The following is a 23,280-nucleotide window of genomic DNA, read 5'->3' as shown; positions in this document are numbered from 1 at the left end:
AACTGACACTAGTCCCCTCACCTAAGCACATGCCCTAGATAGCAGTCCACAGAGTCACAAGCACATGTAAGTTCCTGCTGGCACTTCCCCAACATCCCTCATGATCAACCATTTGCCCTGCCCCCACTGCCTTCTCTCCACGTGACTCCTTAGATGAGACTCCAGTGTGGCGTATCAAACCCTGCCCTTTTGGTTTCAATTGACCAACCTAACCTTAGCCCCAGGAACTCCAAAGCATTCCATCTGCAGACTCTAATAAAAACGTGCCCCAATGTCTACCTCTCTCTTTCTGCACTCTGCTTTGACCCCCACACATGGCCCCTCAAGGTGTGCCAGGCACTTCCTCCAGGACTTGTAAGTAATAAACTTCTCTATTTTAATTCCTCTTATGTCTGTTGTTGAGCCACAGTTCACTCTCTGACATCCTGTGGTCCACTTAATAAGTGATGATTTAAGGAATTTGTAACAGAGGGACAGAAGAATTTATATAGAAAAACACGGTTAATATAACTTAACCAGAAAGACAGCATGGTCAGGAACTGCTTAGGACAAAATCTTGAATTTTCAAAAGTTTTCAGAACATGTTTACATAGCCCCCACCCTTTTCATCATTCATTCAGTAGGCAACCTGAAAAAGAATAATCTCTTTTTGGGAATAGCTGTATTTAATAACCAAACTGGAAGGTGAGTAAAGTTGAATCAGGCCTTCAGTCTCCTGTTACAAATTTCAAATACTCTTGAAAGTCAGACATAAGTCAATAGCAGTGAGACATTCCTGAGCAGGTTGAGAGTCCTTTCTGACAGGAGTGGGCAGAGAGGTCCTACTTTCCATGCTGTGTTCTCTTCCAACTTGCAACTTTCATCAGGAATCACAGCTTAGGTTCCTTTTGGTCACTCATCTCAAATGCAATTAGTCCCTACATTAGAAATATACAGCCACCAGCAGCTTGGTTTCAGATGGTCCCATCAGGGAAAGTGCCCTTTCTTATGGGCATCTGCAGGTAACTCATGTGGTCCAGAGAGCACCCATGATGTCTTTATAGCCCATGGCCCCATAGAGGGGTGTCTTAAGTTTGCAGTAGTCCCAGCATCTCAGTTCTGTTCATTAAGCCTATGTCTGTTTTCCAAGATTGAACTAATCTGTTACAGATATTATTAGGTTTCAGACTACCCTCAGGTCCAGGCAGTTAGGATCTCTGGATTCAGGATTCCAAAAGCTAGTGACTTTTCTTCCTTGGCAGCAGCAAAGATGAGAGACAGGGGCAGACAGTGGAATTCCAAGTTCTTCTAAGCCCCTTTTATCTTGTCAGTCTTAGAGTCCAAACTGACCTACTCAAAAATATGCACAATTAATCTAGACAATCATCAGTCTCTAAGAGTCAGATATCTGATTTTACAGAAACTTATTATCAAACTAAAAACTCCTTTTTAAAACTCTAAAAGTGCATTTTCCTGTGCAGATTACTTCTCCTTTTATGTTGTCTGCCTTTTCTCATAGGCCCCAATAGGCAAAAATCACGGGAACAATAATCACTTATAAAGATTTCAATACTCAGATTTTCAAGGATTTTAAATTTTTAATCCATCCAAGCAAGAAATCCTGTTCTACTCACACTTATTGTTGGGCAGCTTTCCATGTTGGAATAATCCCTTTAGCATTTATGAAATTACAAGAATATAATTTATACTGTTGTTTAAAACCACATACCCAGAAGCAATAGGCACAAAGTAAAAAGCCATTTTAGAAAGTCTCTCTCTCTCTCACTTTTCTTTTTTTGCAAGTTTACTCAAACTTAGCTGTAAATTCAACACTTTCAGGATTAATGTTACAACTACTGAGAGATCCCAGCTGGAATGCAACAGGCTGCTGTACCAGTGGATAGAGTGTTATTTTTCTGCTCTTCTTTTTTTCTGATTTGTCTAAAGTTTGTGCCAGCCTTGGAATTGACTTAATCTTATTTCCTCTCACTTGGAGGAGGGAGCAGTACAAACATACTACGTTTGGGAAATGTTTTTTGGGAGTGTTTGAACCCTTTCTCCTCCCACCTAAAGAGGAGAACAAAACCTAAAGACATCAGCCAGGCTATAATTTTTAATTCCTTCACCTTAGCTACCTTGGCCAAAAGTGGCCTATGGATCCAATTCTTCTAGGGTTGGAGCTATCATTTTCAAGTTCCATAGGTAACCTTCACCTTCCAGAATAGACATAATCTCAGCAGCTGTTTCATACCACATGACTAGATAACCATTGGTATGTGAAGGTTCATAATTGTATCCCCTTCATACTTTCTTTCTCTGACCACTGTTTTAGCCATATTTCAATGAGTCAGGGTTGTTTTTAATAAATCATACTTTTGACACCAACTGTCACCCCTAGTTTAAGGATTTGCTAGAAGAATCCACAGCATATAGTTATACTTATGGATAAGATTTATTACACTGAAAGGATACAGAGCAGAATCTAAAAGGGGAAAGGGATATTGGCTTAAGTCTGAAGAAAGCCAGGGAGAAGCTTCCAAAATGTTCCTTTTGTAGTTTCTTTTTGTTTTGTTTTGTTTGTCCCATTGAAGTCTTACAGGTTGTGCTTAATTCCTCCAGTAATGAGTTTTGGCAACACATGTGAAATGTTGTTTACATGCTCATTAGAGACTTCATGCACTCAGTTTTTACTGGGTGCTGTTTATGTGGTACCCTGCTATGGACTGAATGTTGTGATTCTACAAAATTCATATGTTGAAGCCTAATCCCCAATATGATAGTTTGGAGGCAGAGCCTTTGGGTGGTAAGTAGATGAGGAGGTGGATCCTTCATGAATGGGATTAGTGCCTGTGATGGTTAATTTTACATGTCAATTTTATGGGGAGCCCAGATTAAACACTATTTCTGGATGTGTCTTTGGAGGCACTTCCTGATGAAATTAACACTTGAAATGATGGACTCAATAAAGTAGATTGTCCACCCCAGTGTGGTGGGCCTCATCCAATCAGTCGAGGGTCTGAATTGAACAAAAGACAGAAGGAGGAATTTGCCCTGCCTCACTTCTTTTTTTTTTTATTCATTTATTTGTTTATTTACAGCATAACGGTGTTCATTGTTTTGGCATCACACCCAGTGCTCCATGCAGTACGTGCCCTCCCTATTACCCACCACCTGGTTCCTCAACCTCCCACCCCTCCTCCCCCCGCCCCTTCAAAACCCTCTGGTTGTTTTTCAGAGTCCATAGTCTCTCATGGTTCATCTCCCTTTCCAGTTTCCCTCAACTCCCTCTCCTCTCCATCTCCCCATGTCCTCCATGTTATTTGTTATGCTCCACAAATAAGTGAGACCATATGATACTTGACTCTCTCTGCTTGACTTATTTCGCTCAGCATAATTTCTTCCAGTCCCATCCATGTTGCTACAAAAGTTGGGTATTCATCCTTTCTGATGGACCTGCCTCACTTCTTATGCTGGGATATCTCATCTCAACCTCTTCTGCCCTTGGACTGGGATTTACACCATTGGCTTCCCTAGTTATCAGGCCTTTGGACTTGGACCGAATTACACCACTGGTTTTTTTGGGTCTCTATCTTGCAGATGGCATATCGTGAAGTTTATCAGTCTCTATAATTAAATGAGCCAATTTCATATTTATATATGCACATTTTCCCATATTTAAATAGCTTCTGTCTATAAGGCCTTAAAAGAAGGATTCAGAACTCCAAGAGATAAATGTCATTCAAAGAGGTTTTAAAATAAGTCGTATTTTCTTCAAAATGCTTCTAAGCAATAATTAGGTATGACCTGTTCTGGTTTTTCCATCCCCTGATCATAGATATATTTATTTTTGTTTCTTGGAATACTGCTGGAATGGTGGGAAGAGTCTGACTTCATTATTCTACTCCTTGCTTCAGATTTGGCTGTGCTTGCTTGGTAGTAATTTCACATCAGGCAAGTGGCCATCTATTAGAATCTCAATGTCCTTATCTATAAATTGTGATACAAATCTCCACAGATTTGTTATGATGTCACAGTGTTGTTATAATGAAAATAACATAGGTAAAATATTTGACTTCTTACCTGACAGAAAGGAAGTGCTTAATAAATTTATTAGTCCTGTTATCTGAAAAAAAAAATGCTCACTAGAAAATAAGGACTATAATGGTAATAGAAGCCTTATTTATAATACCCCACCTGGAAACAACCCAAATGACAGCCTCAAATGACCATCAGTCAGGGATAGTCAGTCATACAGTGTAGTACTATAAAGTATGAACTACTATTTGCACAAAAATAGGGATAAATCTCACTGATGAAATGTTGAACGACACAAAATACTGCATTCTGTATAATTCCACTGAAAGAAAGTTCGAAAACAGGCAACATTAATCTATAGTGACAGTGGCCAGAAGTCATAACGTTTTGGAGAGAGAGGATGGATTAGAAGAAGAATAAAAGGAGCCAGCTAGGGTGCCGAAATGTTTATGTCTTCACCTGCATGGTGGTGGTTCTGTTATGTACTGGTACATGTATGTACATGTATGTAAAAATTCATCAGACTATATGCTTAAGGTTTGTACATTACAGATGTACTGTTTATTATAGATATAAATAATATATCAACAAAAGAAACTGTTCCCTTAAACCCAGTAGCTGGATTTTTGTTTCAAAATCAATGTCATTTATTAGGGGAGTATCTGGCAATAGATACAACATACCAATAGCTGGCCATCTTGCAGGCTGTAGTCAGTCTGTCCCTTGTTAGTGGCCCCATTTCAGAGCTCTCCTGGAGCTGACAGTCACATTATAAGGGTCATGCTCCATCATCATGGACAGCTGGAGATGCGACCACATGCCATCGGCAGCAAAGCACAGGGAAAACCAGGCAGTGGACTGTGCTTCCCACTCTCAGGCTTGGAGGCACAAGCCCCAGCCATGGAAGGATTAAAAAGCCTCAATTTAAAAAGACAGGGGGAGGGGAGGGAATGTGGGCTGCACAATTTATAAATAGACATTCCCGAGGCTGCCTGATGGTGAAGTGGTTGTTTAGTAAATCTTTCTCCCTTAAGGATCCCATTAGCGGAGAGCATTTGAAAATAACAGTTTCATTTTGGCTTTTGGGGGAGATCCTGGGTTTCATCAAGTCAGCCCTGTCAGGGGATATTGCTCTTTCTCAAATTTAGGGACAGGCCTTCGACAACTTAAATCACCTATACATGGAGCACAAAGATGATGACGATGATGATGTGTCTTTTGCCAAATGGATGAGCAGCTTCTGGGGTCACAGCTGGGTAGAAGAGAAAGAGAGAGGACTCCGGGACCACCATGGACCACAACATGCCGCTCACAGGAAAACCTCCCTGCCCTGCCCAGTGAGTTATGATCAGAGAACCAGGGGAGAGCCGGACTAGGGGAGGGGGGTTTCTATTAGACAATTTTTGAAGAGGCCTTTGGTGTAAAATCTTTGGTTCAAACACAATACTTCTAAACCTTTTTATACCCACAAGAGGTCCCTTTTATTGTTTTATCTTGTCCTCCCAGGGACCTGATTTTCATTGAGTAGGCAAAGATTTCTTCATTTTTAGTAGCTTAAGATCTCTTTAACTACTATTCAGAGTTCCCGATAAACCTGAGACAATCCTCCTGAGGGTTAATAGGATTTGAGTCAAAGGAAAGACACTTGATGTTATAAATTAGTCTGTTTAGCGTCAGGCATGGATCAATGTGTGATTTCCAATACTCTCTTTGGAATACTGAAAATAACTGTGTTTTGATAACCTCTAAAGGACTGGGGATTCCACATCATAAATCACTACCTTTGATAAATTTGATACACTTTTTCTTCTGGCTCCCCTTTGGTTTCCCGAGGGGAGAGGAAACCAAAATTTTTCTGTCTTCAGTACTACTTTTCCATACGGAGGCAGAGTGCCCAGTATCTAGGGAGCAAGAATCAAGCAGGAGAAAGATTCTAATGGCAATACGGGAGGGGCTGGCCAGGTGAGGACTCAGCGACAGGGACAGGCCCTGGTTCTCTCTGCTTCACAGTCATTTACTCTAATAGAATAGTAAATAGAAAAGCAAGAATATAGGGATGCCTGGGTGGCTCAGTCGGTTAAACATCTGGCTTCAGCTCAGGTCATGGTCTCAGGATCCTGATCGAGTCCTGCATCGGGCTCCTTGCTCTGTGGGGAGCCTGCTTCTCTCTCTGCTTCTCCCCCAGCTTGCATTCCCTCTCTCTCTCTTTCTGATAAATAAATAAATAAATAAAACCTTTAAAAAAAGAAAAGTGAGAATGTAGCTTTTCTTTTCCACAAGTCCCTTAGGATTCTAGCTATAGAGAATGTCTCCCCAACCTTCTGCTTCCATCAACCCCAGAATCAGTATGTTTTGGGACAGTGTTATTTTATTTCAGTTTTAGCCTCAGAGTTCCTAGAAGCATAATGCTTGTGAGGGATATTATGGTGGGTATCCCAATCTCTTTTAGTTTCAGTGACCAGCAAATTTGAGGAATGACAGCTCTTTAAGACACAAATATTTGAAGATAGATTTCTTTTTTTTCTGGATTTTATTTATTTAAAAAAATTTTTTTTAAACTCTCTTTTCAGTGTTCCAGAATTTATTGTTTATGCACCACACCCAGCGCTCCATGCAATATGTGCCTTCCATAGATTTTATTTATTTATTTGACAAAGAGAGAGACAGTGAGAGAGGGAACACAAGCAGGGGAAGCAGGAGAAGGAGAAGCAGACTTCCTGCTAATCAGGGAGCTCGATGTGGGGCTCCATCCCAGGTCCCTGGGATCATGACTCGAGCCAAAGGCAGATGCTTAATGACTGAGCCACAGAGGCACGCCTTGAAAATAGATTTCTTACCCAATGCATACTGAGGGACAAAGGGCAAGTTTCAACAGGTCTTTGATCTTCAGGTTCCTGATGTAAAAAAGAAGAGGGGGTACTGGATGATGTCCAGGAGCTCTTCTAACTCTAACTATCCATGATTCTGTTGTAAATAAACAGCTGTTTATCATGCTCTCATTTTAATCTCTTATGTTCCACTTCAAATGTTCACATGTGTGAACCTGGAGTACAGTTAGTTTCCAGTTTCCAGATAGTGAGAACCAGGGAGAAACAAAGAGAAAAATTGCGATTTGCTATTTATCTCAACAGTCCTTTGGAACTGTTGAAAATATGAAAACAAAACATGAAACAGAAACAAATGACTAATAAAATACAGTTTTGTTGAATGCATCTTAGCATCTATTATACCTGTAAAACTGAGATAATCCACCCTTTTTAGGGAATCCAGTTTTAGGTTGCAGTGTTCTTTGGCTTAAACTACTGGGACCAGCAGAATTTGTTATGTAATGCATTTCTAAACAGTGTCCATATATCTCTTCCTGCTCATACTAGCTTCGGGCATTTGCCTGCATTAACCTGTTTAGATCCTCTAAGTCAACAGTGAATTCCACAGTTATCAGACTACCTGCAGAAAGTATGTGTTTATTCAAGGAGACAAAGCATGGAATAAAAATGAGCAACTGACTGAACAGAGTAGAGACTGTGCGAGTGCAGAACACAGAGCAGGAGATCCAGGGCAATGTGGGCAGAGTCCTGGGAGATAGTCAGGGGTCTGAATGTCCAGCTCCAGTCACAAAACGCCATATATTCCTGACAAGAGCCTGTGTTGGATACTTTTCCAAGTCCAGAATGTGTTCAGATTTTTCTTACTTTAGAGATCAGAGAACAATTAGGTTTTCATTGTGTGTGTGTTTTGCTTTAAGCTCAATCAATGACTTAAAAAGAAAAGCTTACTTTTAGCCTTGTCTCTTTTCTTCTCTCCCCACTGCTTCCATCTGAGGCTCTTCCCTCTCACAACCTATTAAGAATTTATATCCACCCATATTACATGCATAGGAAGAGAAGAGCTTTCCCTTCCTTTTCCATTTGAATGTGGATTCTAATATGGCTTTTAGCCTCGTGATGATTCCTGCAAGGTGATGGAGCTTTGATTCATTGACTGTATTTACTGACCACCTACTATGTGACAGGCATCATTTACACAAGGCATGTAGAGGGTACAAGAAGACATACATGATCTCTGTGCTGGTGGAACTTCTGGTCTAGTGGAAAATACAAATCTGGCAGAAAGAACAAGGCAGGCAAGGGGTAGAACTTGGTCCTTCTCAGAGAACACTACTTTTTGGCAAGTTCATTATAATAATCTGTGACCTCTGATTTAAAGTAAATTAAAAAAAATCTAACTTCATGACTAATGTAGTGTCTTGTTTTTCAGATTAAGTTTTTATTTCATTTCAAAACAAGACAATGCCTTAATCTCTGATGTGAAACTGGTGATAGTAGTTTTTTTTTTAAAGATTTTATTTATTAATTTGAGAGAGAATGAAAAGAGAGAGAGAGAGAGAGCACAAGCAGGGGGAGCAGCAGAGGGAGAGAGAGAAGCAGAATCCCAGCTGAGCAGGGAGCCCACCCCACCCCCAATGTGGGGCTCCATCCCAGGATGCTGGGATCATGACCTGAACCAAAGGCAGACACTTAATCAACTGAGCCACTCAGGCACCCCAAAACTAGTGATAGTTTCAGGCAACACTGACAACTCTGTGGAAGGCCTTTTAGTATAATGTTCTATGGATTTGCTTTCTGTCTTCTACTAGTTATAGAGGAATCGCTGGGAAGGCAGCCAAGTAGGGTGGCAAGAAGGGCGAAAGGAGGGCTTCAGACACAGCCTTCCAGGGTCTACCACTAGCCGCATAACTGATTGAGTTACTTACCTCCCTCTGCCTCAGATGCCCCATATGTAAAGGGGATTGATGGTAATAGCAGATACCGCATAAGGGTGTAGTGAAGATTCAATGAGTAATTTATCTAATGTCATTAGGACATTACCTGGTACCTAATAAGCACCTATGCTTCTTATTGTCACGTGCTGAAAGTGTTGAAAGTTAGAATTTTTTTTTCCCAGATGATGCTTCAGTTAATTACTGCAAAAAGTCTTTCATTTTGGGTCTGATGATTTTAGATACCTCATGTAAGAGCAATCATTCAGGGGATGCCTGGGTGGCTCAGTTGGTTAAGCGGCTGCCTTCGGCTCAGGTCATGATCCCGGTGTCCTGGGATCGAGTCCCATATTGGGCTCCTTGCTCAGCAGGGAGCCTACTTCTCCCTCTGCCTCTGCCTGCCTCTCTGCCTACTTGTGATCTCTCTCTCTGACAAATAAATAAATAAAATCTTTAAAAATAAAAGGAGCAATCATTCAGTATTTGTCCTTCTGTGTCTGTCTCAATTTTTGAAAGCACCCTTTTTTCCCCTGATAAAAAAGTACCCCCATGTAGATTAAAAAAAATACTAAAAAACCAATTCCACAGGACAAAGAAAACCTTTCAAAACATTTGGGTATGTTTTAAGACTGCCCATCTTTTGATACTACCCTACTTCAAGCCCTGCCCATCTCTCCCTCCCCGCAGATGCTCACGTTCAAAAGGCTTCATTTCCTTCCACCCCAGCAAGCTCTTCTGTGGCAGGGCCTCGGAACATATGGGGCTCATCCTGAGGCAGAAAAGTGTTCCCTGTTCCCGGATTAACCCTGCTCATCCTTCAGATTGTATCTTTATCATCACACCTTCACAAAAGTCTCCCCTCATCCTCCTAGTCACTCTAACATCCACCCGAACGTACATAATTTTACCTTGTTATAGCCTCTCTGTGTATCTGGAACTTTTCCTTTATAGCATTTGGCCAAAGCGGTAGACATATGCCCTATTTGTTTAATTTGTCTCCCAACATAATCTCCAAGGGGGGGATGCTGTGCCTGTTTGTCTCCCCAATTTGTCCAAAGCTCCAAGGACCATGTCTTAGCTATAATAAATGGAATAATATTTACAAATTTACCTACTATCTTTTTTTTTTAAAGATTTAATTTATTTATTTGACAGAGAGAGAAATCACAACTAGGCAGAGAGGCAGGCAGAGAGAGGAGGAAGCAGGCTCCCCGCCGAGCAGAGAGCCCGATGTGGGGCTCGATCCCAGGACCCCAGGATCATGACCGGAGCCGAAGGCAGAGGCTCTAACCCACCGAGCCACCACAAATCTTTAACCATATTTTTTATTATTCTTTGAGGGAAAGTTTCTAGGTATGTGTGTTAGTTTGTTTGGGCTGCCATAACAAAGCACCACAGACTGGGTGACTTCAACAGCAGAAATTATTTTCTCACACTTCTGGGGGTTAGAAGTCTGAGGTTTGTTTTCTCTGAGGCCTCTCTCCTTGGCTTACAGATGGTCACCTTCTTGCTGGTCCTCACACGGTCTTCCTCTGTGTGAGCATATTCCTGGTTTCTCTCTGTGTATGCAAAGTTCTTTCACTTATAAGGGCACCAGTCAGACCAGTGGGACCCACCATAATGGTCTCATTTTAACTTAATTTTTAGAGGTCCTATCTCCAAATACAATCATAATCTGACATTCTCACATAAAACTTCAACATATGAATTTGGGGCCGGGGGACACAATCCAGTAAATAATAACGTGAAATGGACGGATCCAAGGAGGGGAATGTTTTGAGTCCTCTGACACATATCACCAACAGCTTCCTAGGAGGGATGTGTGTATTTGTACTCCTACCAGCAAGGAAGACAGTGTATATCTCCCTGCACTCTTGCCAGTGCCATTAAATAACATTTTTTTTTGCTAAACTGAAAGATAAAATTGTATATTATTTCATTTTCCATAATTTTTGACTATTAGTAAGCATAACAATTTTTACCAGCTGTTATTTCTTTTTCTTTTATTCTTTATACATTTATTCATCATATATATAATATACATATATAGATTTTATTTTTAAATAATCTCTACACCTGACATGCGGCTCAGACTCACACCTCCAAGATCAAGAGTCACATGCTCTTCTGACTGAGCCAGCCAGGTGCCCCTCATCTAGTACATATTTAATGAACTCATGTTATGAATAGGGCAAAGTGCTGCATACTGGGGTTCTAGCAGAGAATGAAACATAGCCCTTGATGTGATGGGGCATATAGTCTAATGGAGGAGAGACATGTAACAAAATTACCCAAAATATTGATCTTGGTTGTGCTAAGTATCATAAAGGAGAAGTACAAGACCCCAGCAGGGCATTGAACCGGGACCCGAACCACCCAGGGTGGTAGGGAAGGGTTTCTGTGAAAGTGCAGAATGACTAAAGTATGATTAACCATTTCATGGGGGTAAAGGGGTAGGGTGGTGAGCGGTCATGAGCAGAGAGGACCCCTGCGAAGGTGCCTGTTTTGGGGAGGAGCAAGTGAGCTGGAGGAAATGACTAACCAGTGAGGCCATCCCTGAAAGTGTGGGTGGGGCAAGAAGAAGGGTGGGGCAAAAGAAAACGTGATCAGATGTGACTTGGTTGGTGTTCTAACTACCCTGGCTGCTGTGGGAATGACAAAACAAATGGGTAAGAGTGGAGGTAGAGTATCCATTATGGGGAGGCTGTGTCTATCATATGGGTGAGAGATTACCTGGGTGACTTGGGTTACGGTAGTAACAGTGATGCTGGAAAAGAGTGGATAGTTTTTTTATTTTATTTTATTTATTTATTTATTTATTTATTTATTTGACAGACAGATCACAAGTAGGCAGAGAGGCAGGCAGAGAGAGAGAGAGAGAGAGAGAGAGAGAGAGGAGGAAGCAGGTTCCCTGCTGAGCAGAAAGACCGATGTGGGGCTCCATCCCAGGACCCTGAGATCATGACCTGAGCTGAAGACAGAGGCTTTAACCTACTGAGCCACCCAGGCGCCCCAAGAGTGGATAGTTTTTGAGAGACGTTTGAGAGATGGAATCTACTGACTCGGCAAGAGATTGTGAAGTGTGGCTCCTGAGTTACAGGTCTGAGTGAGTGAATGGTCTGCTATCTTCTAAGTTAGGGGACACATGGGGAGAAGTTTTGGGGAGGAGGGGTGTGAGTTCAGATTTGCACAAGTCAGACTGAGTGCCAGTGGGATACTACGAGAGAACTTGAGGGAAAAGAAACGCAGAGGAGATGTCTGGGCTAACAATATAAATTAGGAAATCAGATGACAGCTAGAAATTAAAGCCTGAAGATGAGATATTTAGGGAGGCGTTGTCATGTGAGAAAGGAAAAGAAGGGAAGGAAGACTAGTTTAGAACCTGGAGGAACTCCAGCAGATATGAGCTGTTAGCTGGAGAAGTGAGCAAAAATGTCTAAAACACAGTGGCAGAAAGATCACCCTTGAGGGTGCAGTGGTAGAAGACAAGGAAAGATTGTTTCCGGGAGGGCCACATGGGCTACTGGATTGAATGCTACCGAATGATTCAAAACCAAAAGTGGGCAGAATTTGGCAACATTATTAAGATCAATATCCTGACCAAAACCAGTCTTGCATGCAAAAGTTATATTGGAGTGGGTTGGGAAGTGAGAGAAATTGAGACAATGTTTCAAGATTGGCTTCTCTGAGGAGTCTATCCTTTGATTATTTTCCAGGAGCGATTTTAGTATTGATGTGATTGTATTATATGATCTGTTTGCCTGTATGCATGTGGGTTATAATTATTTATTTTCAGGAGATCTATTAAACATTACTAACATGTAGCAAATATTTTTAAAAGTTTTTAAATCTACCATTGATTTTGTTTATATTATTTATGATACACATTGGCTTTATTTTTATGTGGTTAAATTGATTTTTTTCTTAAGATTTTTCCCATTGCTCTTTTGCTTAAAAATTTGTTCTTCATGTAGAAATCACATAAATACTCACCTTTGCATTATTTCTTAAACATTTATGTCTTCATTGTAGTTTTTTTTTTTATACTTTTGGAATTTATTTTACATATCAATTTAAGGCTTGGAATGCTTCATTATTCTACCTTAATGGTAGAGGATGAACAAAGCTAGTCTTGGGATGTTCTGGTTAATGTTTTAACTCTACTTCATTGTAGGAGGAAGGTCCTACTGATCAAAAAGATAAAATTTCAGTTCAACATGAGATTTGTTTCGTTGGTTATTTATGGATATTCTGTCCCTGTGTTAATATTATACTGTCTCTTTATACTGCAAAATTTGCATTCTGTATTCCCAGTTTCCTGTGTTTCCCAGAATCACATCTCCTGACAGCCATCCCAGAAGACATTCTCATGAGGACCAGGGATTTCAACGCCATACCCACATGCTGGATTACAGAAAATGCTCAGCGGATGAGTCATTCAAGGAGGCACTGGAATCAAAAGGAAGTTCTCATTCCAAAATTCAAGCATTTTCAGAGTCCTTTGAACAGAAACTGTACTTTAGAACCAAACGCTCAGTCTCTTTGGTATGTAATGGAGTTATTGAATATTTAACCACTTTAGAAAAGGAAACCAGAAGGGTTCATCTTCCCCAAGTTTGAGGAGGATAAAACTAACTTCTTCGTTTATAGTCTAGTGATGAAGTCTTTGAAAAATGACTGTTTTAGATAGCTCAGATGTATATAAATTTTCTTTATTATTTTTATTGGAGATAGCTGGTGTAGGACGAATTACCAGAGGACCATAGGTGGAATGTTTTTGTTACTGAGGTCCTCTGGTTCTTTGAGACTATTTTTGTCAGTCTTATAAATAATTGTGACTTGTTCTTCTTTCACTATTTGAAGAAGGAAAAAACTATCCCAATTGTTGCTGCCTTTTCATATCTAATCCAGGAGTAAATAGTGTATTATGGTGGTCTGTTCCCCTGTACTTCTTTTTTTTTTTTTAAGATTTTATTTATTTATTTGAGAGAAAGAGAGATCGAGGGATAGAGAGAGAGAGAGAGAGAGAAAGAGAGAGAGAGAGAGAACAAGCCAGGGGAGGGTCAGAGGGCGAGGGAGGAACAGATTCCCTGCTGAGCCGGGAGCCTGATGTGGGACTTGATCCCAGGACCCAGAGATCATGACCTGAGCTGCAGGTAGATGCTTAACTGACTGAGCCCCCCAGGCACACTCCCCTGTACTTCTAAAAAATATGCAGAGGGAATTCTCTAAACATTAGCAAGTATCCAAAAGTAGGAGGTGTCCAGGCATTTCACAGTGGCCTATGGGAGTTTAAGTGAAGCACAAAGGAGAGAGGCATGAAATGGGGGAAGAGTAGAAACTCCACTGATAATGCTTAACTTGTTACATAAAGTAATAAACTAGAGATCAGTTAAGTTGGGGATAGTTTTTGAACTCCACAACATGTTCACTGTGTCACCTTGAGCAAAATAACTTCTTTTTTCTGTTTTTTTGTTTTATTTTGGAATAATTACATGTCTCTGCCATGCAGTAGGCAGAACGAATAAGTGACCAGGAGTATTGCCACCTGGTTCTTGAGCTTTGCTCTGTGAACATACAGAGGAAGACATGTGTCTGCTTCCTACCTCATTGCCCATCTGAACACAATGCTTTCTGCTTAGCAGTGATGGCTGTTGGGACTGTCACCATGCATCCCTGGCTTCTAGGTGGCACTTTTATCAGAGAGTGACACTGTGTATGGTTTCCCTTCAGGAAGCTGCTCTCTTGAAATTAATACCGATACAATAATTTTGTATCTAATTTATTGATTTTGTTCATATTTTGCCAGTTGCCTCAACAATATTCTCTATAGTGAAATTCCAGATCGTGTGTTGCAACCAATTTTCACATCCCTCTAACTGATCTTATTCAGGAACAGTCTTTTCTCGTCTTAAATAAAGACAAGAATAAAATAAAAAGTTAGAATAAAATCTCACTGATTTTATTCTGGAACAGTCTTTTCTTGTCTGTCACGACACTGACATCTGAAGAATCAGGCCAGATATCTGTTAGAGTGAAGCCTCGTTTGGGGTTAGCTGACATTTCCTTGTGATTAGATTATGAACTTCCAGTAGGAATTTAAGAGGAGTGCAAGAAGTCCTGTTTTAAAATAAATTACATGATCAAATCACTAATTATATTAATCAGGAGATATATTGGCCCTAAGTTTTTTTCTGGAACAAGTTATGATATGTGTCTTTTTAAAATTTTTTTAAATTTTTATTTGTTTATTTTCAGCGTAACAGTGTTCATTGTTTTTTTTTTTGTTTTTTTTTGTTTTACCCTTTTTATTTATTTATTTTTTTTTCAGCGTAACAGTATTCATTCTTTTTGCACAACACCCAGTGCTCCATGCAAAACGTGCCCTCCCCATCACCCACCACCTGTTCCCCCAACCTCCCACCCCTGACCCTTCAAAACCCTCAGGTTGTTTTTCAGAGACCATAAGAGACTATGGACTCTGTTCATTGTTTTTTGAAAAGAATTTTAATCTGAGCTGTTCTTTGTTGATTCTGATGTCCTCATAAAAAATTTCATATAATAACATATCTTATGTAACTGCTTACATGATACCATTTGCTAATATTATAAGCCCTAACAGTGTATAAACATGAAATCAGTTCTCTTATTTAAAGGGATACTAAAATATCAAATGTTAGCTACTATTTCATTTCCCAAGCTCTTCCTTTTGAGTACCAAGGCAATCAAGACAGCATTTTCAACTTTTTGACTCAAAAACTCTTTTCACAGTTCCATATAATAACCAGAAACCTGCTAGGAATTTACAAAATCATTTAATTTTTTTTCATATTACCTATGTAAACAATGGACTAAATAATTTTTAAAATATTTTATAACAGTTTTAAGTTTTATAAATTTTATCATTATGTAAAATTAAAAATTTAGAATATACATACAGTTTAAAACTTGTTCTTATTTAACAATTGACATACTTTTCTAAAGCTAACTACGCTGAAAGTGTGGTTGATCAGCAAATCTAAAACTGATTTCTATTTTGGCTGGGGACCAAATGTTGAGTAATGTGTAGATTAAAATTTTATATCCTTTAACATCAAAAAGATCCAGAAGCTAGTTTCGTGACCAATAACATCAAATTCTTTAATTTTGTTACTGAAAACTTCGATAGTCTTATTTTGATAATTTTTACATTTTGTTTATAAGCAATGAGAGAAGAAAAAAGATTCCAATTCATTGTTTACAAGCATTTCTCAGATAGTCTTTCTTCTCAATAAGGGAAAAGCCATCACTTTACTTTGAAAATAATCGTCATTATAGTTTCTCTTTTTTATATTGCTCTTGTAAGCATTCAAGATCTAATACGACAGCTAGGTTTAATGAGAATAATCTGGAGGCACATTTACAGAACAACTATGGTTTTTAAGTTTCCCTTAACCTGCATCTCAGCTTTGTCATTTGTTTCGCTTTGTGACTTTGGCCACCAGACCATTATAGATAGAAATGAAATGATCTAGGTATTGAAACAATTTAGCACTGAAGCGTAGCTGACATGACCACAGGAACCAGACACCCTCCTAACTCAGCCTGTGGGATTGAGCTCTGAGGTGGCTCCTCTGACTGGCACGCATCCCAGGGCATATTCATGTGACAGACGCTCAGGTATTCCCCAGGGTTTCCGGTTCAAAGGGAGGAGAGGGAGAGTCATGATGTTATCTGTTTATTATTTTTTATTTTTTTAATTTAATTTTATTTTTTCAGTGTTCCAAGATTCATTGTTTATGCACCACACCCAGTGCTCCATGCAATACGTGCCCTCCTTAATACCCACCACCAGGATCACCCAACCCCCACCTCTCCCTTCCAAAACCCTCAGTTTGTTTCTCAGAGTCCACAGTCTCTCCTGGTTTGTCTCCCCCTCCAATTTCCCCCAACTCACTTCTCCTCTCCGTCTCCCAATGTCCTCCGTGATATTCCTTATGCTCCACAAGTAAGTGAAACCATATGATAATTGACTCTCTGCTCGACTTATCTCACTCAACATAATCTCTTCCAGTCCCATCCATGTTGAGGCAAAAGTTGGGTATTCATCTTTTCTTTCTTTTTTAAAAAATTTTTTATTTATTTCTTATTTTTAAATAAACATACAATGTATTTTTATCCCCAGGGGTACAGGTCTGTGAATTGCCAGGTTTACACACTTCACAACACTCACCATAGCACATACCCTCCCCAATGTCCATAACCCCCCCTCCCCCTCTCCCAACGCCCCTGCCCCCCAGCAACCCTCAGTTTGTTTTGTGAAATTAAGAGTCACTTATGGGGTGCCTGGGTGGCTCAGTGGGTTAAAGCCTCTGCCTTCGGCTCAGATCATGATCCCAGGGTCCTGGGATCGAGGCCCACATTAGGCTCTCTGCTCTGCGGGGAGCCTGCTTCTTCCTCTCTCTCTGCCTGCCTCTCTGCCTAGTTGTGATTTCTCTCTGTCAAATAAATTAAAAAAAAAAAAAAAAGAGTCACTTATGGTTTGTCTCCCTTCCAATCCCATCTTGTTTCATTTATTCTTCTCCTATCCCCCTAACCTCCCATGTTGCATCTCCACATCCTCATATCAGGGAGATCATATGATAGTTGTCTTTCTCTGATTGACTTATTTCACTAAGCATGATACCCTTTAGTTCCATCCACGTTGTCGCAAATGGCAAGATTTCATTTCTTTTGATGGCTGCATAGTATTCCATTGTGTACATATACCACATCTTCTTTATCCATTCATCTGTTGATGGGCATCTAGGTTCTTTTCATAGTTTGGCTATTGTAGACATTGCTGCTATAAACATTTGGGTGCACGTGCCCCTTCGGATCACTACGTTTGTATCTTTAGGGTAAATACCCAGTAGTGCAATTGCTGGATCATAGGTTAGTTCTATTTTCAACATTTTGAGGAACCTCCATGCTGTTTTACAGAGTGGTTGCACCAGATTGCAATCCCACCAACAGTGTAGGAGGGTTCCCCTTTCTCCGCATCCTCTCCAGCATCTGTCATTTCCTGACTTGTTAATTTTAGCCATTCTGACTGGTGTGAGGTGATATCTCATTGTGGTTTTGATTTGTATTTCCCTGATGCCGAGTAATGTGGAGCACTTTTTCATGTGTCTGTTGGCCATCTGGATGTCTTCTTTGCAGAAATGTCTGTTCATGTCCTCTGCCCACTTCTTGATTGGATTGTTTGTTCTTTGGGTGATGAGTTTGCTGAGTTCCTTATAGATTTTGGACACTAGCCCTTTATCTGATAGGTCATTTGCAAATATCTTCTCCCATTCTGTCAGTTGTCTTTTGGTTTTGTTAACTGTTTCTTTGCTGTGCAAAAGCTTTTGATCTTGATGAAGTCCCAATAGTTCATTTTTGCCCTTGCTTCCCTTGCCTTTGCTGATGTTCCTAGGAAGAAGTTGCTGTGGCTGAGGTCGAAGAGGTTGCTGCCTGCGTTCTCCTCAAGGATTTTGATGGATTCCTTTCTCACATTGAGGTCCTTCATCCATTTGGAGTCTGTTTTCGTGTGTGGTGTAAGGAAGTGGTCCAATTTCATTTTTCTGCATGTGGCTGTCCAATTTTCCCAGCACCATTTATTGAAGAGGCTGTCTTTTTTCCATTGGACATTCTTTCCTGCTTTGTCAAAGATTAGTTGACCATAGAGTTGAGGGTCTATTTCTGGGCTCTCTATTCTGTTCCACTGATCGATGTGTCTGTTTTTGTGCCAGTACCATGCTGTCTTGATGACGACAGCTTTGTAATAGAGCTTGAAGTCCGGAATTGTGATGCCACCCACTTTGGCTTTCTTTTTCAATATTCCTTTGGCTATTCGAGGTCTTTTCTGGTTCCATATAAATTTGAGGATTATTTGTTCCATTTCTTTGAAAAAAAAATGGGTGGTATTTTGATAGGGATGGCATTAAATGTGTAGATTGCTTTAGGTAGCATAGACATTTTCACAATATTTATTCTTCCAATCCATGAGCATGGAACATTTTTCCATTTCTTTGTGTCTTCCTCAATTTCTTTCATGAGTACTTTATAGTTTTCTGCATATAGATTCTTAGCCTCTTTGGTTAGGTTTATTCCTAGGTATCTTATAGTTTTGGGTGCAACTGTAAATGGGATTGACTCCTTAATTTCTCTTTCTTCTGTCTTGTTGGTGTACAGAAATGCAACTGATTTCTGTGCATTGATTTATATCCTGACACTTTACTGAATTCCTGTACAAGTTCTAGCAGTTTTGGAGTGGAATCTTTTGGGTTTTCCACTTATAGTATCATATCATCTGCAAAGAGTGATAGTTTGACTTCTTCTTTGCCAATTTGGATGCCTTTAATTTCTTTTTGTTTTCTGATTGCTGAGGCTAGGACTTCTAGTACTATGTTGAATAGCAGTGGTGATAATGGACATCCCTGCCATGTTCCTGACCTTAACGGAAAAGCTTTCAGTTTTTCTCCATTGAGAATGATATTTGCGGTGGGTTTTTCATAGATGGCCTTGATAATATTGAGGTATGTGCCCTCTATCCCTACACTTTGAAGAGTTTTGATCAGGAAGGGGTATTCATCTTTTCTGACGGAGGTGTGATACCACCTTCCACCAGTTAGAATGGCCAAAATTATTTTTTTATTTTTAAAAATAGAAGTGTAAGTAGATGCCATCACCACATTTATCAATGCCATCTTTTAGTCAGTAATTCCTTCAAAAGACACTCCTGGACCATGGAAACAAAAGAAACCTTCCTCCTTTCCACCCCGTACTTCCCTAACGTATCACCCTGTTTGCTCATTATCATCGCACTTATCACTATCTGTGATTTTCTTGTTTCCTTTTAGACTTACTGTCTATCACTCTTGATGCAGGGGTAATATTGAAGAAGCAGGGTTTCTTTACTTAGTGCTGTATCTCCTAATCTTAGAACAGTAGTTCGTGTTCAATAAATCAGTGAATGTGGACCCCTGAGCAACCAGCTGGGGAATGTTAATGTGCCTGGATGTCATTTCCTCAACACTTTGTTCTTCATATAACCCTCACCTTAGAACTTAATGCGAACCCTATTGCTAATGTAATCTAAAGAAGTAGACACTGGAAGGTTAGAATCATTCCATATATGATTCACTAGCCATATTCCTTTTCAGAAAGCACCAGGAAACTATTAATTATATCATACTGTGAAATCGCATCCCTCTTTAGGTCAGAGTTGTATACAGGTCGAGTTTCTCCCCTAGACCATGGGTGTCTATGGGTGTGCTAACACCTGAGGCCCCATTCCTTTTATTTATGACTAAAACCTTTAACAAAACCCTTGGGCTTCTGCTAAATTTATTATGAGAAACTAAGATGTGGAAGTCTACTAAATGACCAGGGCTTTCTTCATTTCTGAGAGTTAGGAGAAATGTGGCTCATTGTCAGCCGTTAGCACACTTCTACCCTTTCTCTGACCTTTCTCTTTCAGGGATCTGAGAGCCGGAAGGAGAGGAGTGAAAGGGAATGCCTGAGGATGGAGATAAAATCTCGAAAGAAAGTGGAGGAAAGAAGGAACTCTAGGAAGGAAGAACATGGAGAAGCACACATGCCCCCCTTGGTTGAAAGAGAGCCCAAGTAGTGTTCTGTTTCCACATCATGTCCCCGGATGCCAGGTTTTGGTGGCACTTGTGAAGGAGTGTCCACAAATGCTGAGTGACTGCAGTGGTCCATCGGTGCAGGGCTCCCCAGGATGACTCGCACCTGACTCCCACTGCTTCTGATGTCTTAGTTGAGAATGTGATCTGCTATGTGGTCCTTTTATGGGAATAAAGAAAATAAAATGTATTTTAATAGAAGAAGTGATTCTTAAAAACGTAAGAAAGATATTTAAAGAGCCACCAACGCATCTTCACTAACTCTTCTTCTGCATCAACCTTGCAAATAAGTTTAGTATATGTGCTGCCGAAGTGAGCACAACCTTGCAAATAAGTTTAAATAAAAGTCATTGATGTGACTCTAAGTTTACTTCTTTATCAGAATTATGTAAGTGTGTCTAACGGCCGTCATCTAAGGGGAACTGGTAATTAACGTGCCAAGCACTATGCTGAGTTGTTACCTAAAATAATTCTCACTACTCTGAGGTGGGATCTATTGTCTTCACTTGTTAGCTGAGAAAATGGAAATTTAGACCATCCGGAAATTCATCGGTGAGGTGGCAGAGTTAGGGCCAGAGCCCGGTTCATTCCAACTCATGCCTCTAACCTGAGGCAGGACCTTCATTTCCCTTTAGCCCTGGCTCCTAACTTTGTGTGTGTGTGTGTGTTGTGTGTGTGTGTGTGTGTGTGAGAGAGAGAGAGAGAGAGAGAGAGAAAGAGAGAGAGAGAGCGAGAGATGTGCATGGAATGAGTGGATGTGAATAAGAAAAGCAGGAGCTGGGAGTAGCTTATGATTTTGATTATGTGTGTAGAGACTGATTCTCTGAGGTCAGCTTTATGCTCGTGGTTTTAACTTTATGAGACCAAATCTTATTTATTTTAAATTTTATATTGAGACATAACTGACATATAACATTATATTAGTTTCAGGTGTACAATGTAATGATTTGATATTTTTAATACATCATGAAATTATCACCACAATAAGTCTAGTTAACATCTATTATCACACAATTACAAATTTTTTCTTATGATCAGAACTTTTAAGATATACTCTTTTGGTAACCTGCAAATATACAATACATTATTACTAAGTATAGTCACCAAGCTTACCTTATATCCTATGACTTATTTAAGAAGATGGAATGATTCCTGAATTTACGTGTCATCCTTATGTAGAGGCCATGCTAATCTCTGTATCATTCCAATTTTAGTATATGTACTGCTGAGGTGAGTACTTTTCCCCCCCAATTTTCAGCTTTATTGAGACAATAATTGACAAAACTGTGTTTTAAATTGTACAAACATGATGATTTGACACATTATGCTTTGTGAAATGATTACCACAATCAGATTAATTAACACATCAAGGCCATATGCTATCACTATTTTTCTTCCCTAGAAGAAAAGATACTAGAACTATCCCTATTTATTCTTTTTTTTATATTGGAGTATAACTGACATTTAATATCCTATTAGTTTCAGGTGTACAACATAATGATTTGACTTTTGTATACTTCGTGAAATGATCACCACAGTAAGTCTCATTAACATCCAACATCACACATAGTTATAATGTTTTGTTTTGTTTTTTGATGAGAACATTTTTTTCGTTTAAAAAAAACCTGGGTGGCTCACTCAGTTAAGCATCTCAGGTCATAATCCCGGGGTCCTTGGATGGAGTCCCACATCTCTCTTTCCCTCTGCCTCACTCCAGCTTGTGCTCTCTCTCTCTCTTGCTCACTTTCTCTCTCAAATAAATAAAATAAAAACAAAAGAAGTGTCTGTTAGCCATTTGTATGTCTTCTTTGGAGAAATGTCTGTTCATGTCTTCTGCCCATTTTTTGATGTGATTATCTGTTTTTTAAGTGTTGAGTTTGAGGAGTTCTTTATAGATCTTGGATATCAACCCTTCGTCTGTAGTGTCATTTGTGAATATCTTCTCCCATTCTATGGGTTGCCTCTTTGTTTTGTTGACTATTTTCTTTGCTATGCAGAAGCTTTTGATCTTGATGAAGTCCCAAAAGTTCATTTTTGCTTTTGTTTCCTTTGCCTTTGGAGACATGTCTTGAAAGAAGTTGCTGTGACCAATGTGGAAGAGGTTACTGCCTATGTTCTCCTCTAGGATTTTGATAGATTCCTGCCTCACGTTGAAGTCTTTTTTTTTTTTTAAAGATTTTATTTATTTACTTGACAGACAGAGATCACAAGCAGGCAGAGAGGCAGGCAGAGAGAGAGGAGGAAGCAGGCTCCCTGTGGAACAGAGAGCCCGATGTGGGGCTCTATCCTAGGACCCTGGGATCATGACCTGAGCTGAAGGCAGAGGCTTTAATCCCTGATCCAACCAGTCGCCCCCTCATGTTGAAGTCTTTTATCCATTTCGAGATTATCTTTGTGTATGGTGTAAGAATGGTCAAGTTTCATTCTCTTACACATAGCTATCCAGTTTTCCCAGCACCATTTATTGAAGAGACTGTCTTTTTTTCCACTGTATATTTTTTCCTGCCTTGTTGAAGATTATTTGATCATACAGTTGCAGGTCCATATCTGGACTCTCTACTCTGTTTCACTGGTCTATGTTTCTGTTTTTCAGCCAGTATCATGCTGTCTTGGTGATCACAGCTTTGTAGTAAAGCTTGAAACTAGGCAACGTGGCAATTTTGTTTTTCTTTTTCAACATTTTCTTAGCAATTTGGCATCTCTTCTGGTTCCATACAAATTTTAGGATTGTTTGTTCGAGGATTCTGAAAAATGCTAGTGGAGTTTTGATTGGGATGGCATTGAAAGTATTGATTTCTCTGGGCAGTATAGACATTTTAACAATGTTTATTCTTCTGATCCATGAGCGTGGAATGCTTT

The 23,280-nt window shown here is 39.8% G+C and overlaps 1 protein-coding gene and 1 non-coding gene across 2 annotated transcripts; one reads left to right on the top strand and one right to left on the bottom strand.

The window, feature by feature from the left end:
• Window positions 1–278: 278 nt before the first annotated feature.
• Window positions 279–20,739, top strand: LNP1 (leukemia NUP98 fusion partner 1). The gene is made up of 4 exons (XM_046003132.1): window positions 279–354; window positions 5,163–5,351; window positions 13,088–13,318; window positions 20,256–20,739. Exons 2-4 carry the CDS (start codon window positions 5,196–5,198, stop codon window positions 20,403–20,405), a joined length of 537 nt encoding a protein of 178 aa, XP_045859088.1. The 5' UTR covers window positions 279–354; window positions 5,163–5,195; the 3' UTR covers window positions 20,406–20,739.
• An 816-nt stretch (window positions 20,740–21,555) lies between these two features.
• On the bottom strand, window positions 21,556–21,659 carry LOC123941062. Its single transcript, XR_006818159.1, has one exon. It is a non-coding gene; the product is annotated as a U6 spliceosomal RNA (small nuclear RNA).
• Window positions 21,660–23,280: the final 1,621 nt, after the last annotated feature.

This window comes from Meles meles, chromosome 4 (genome assembly GCF_922984935.1).
Source record: "Meles meles chromosome 4, mMelMel3.1 paternal haplotype, whole genome shotgun sequence".
Taxonomy (NCBI): domain Eukaryota; kingdom Metazoa; phylum Chordata; class Mammalia; order Carnivora; family Mustelidae; genus Meles; species Meles meles.
This window is presented reverse-complemented; position numbering and strand designations above follow the sequence as displayed.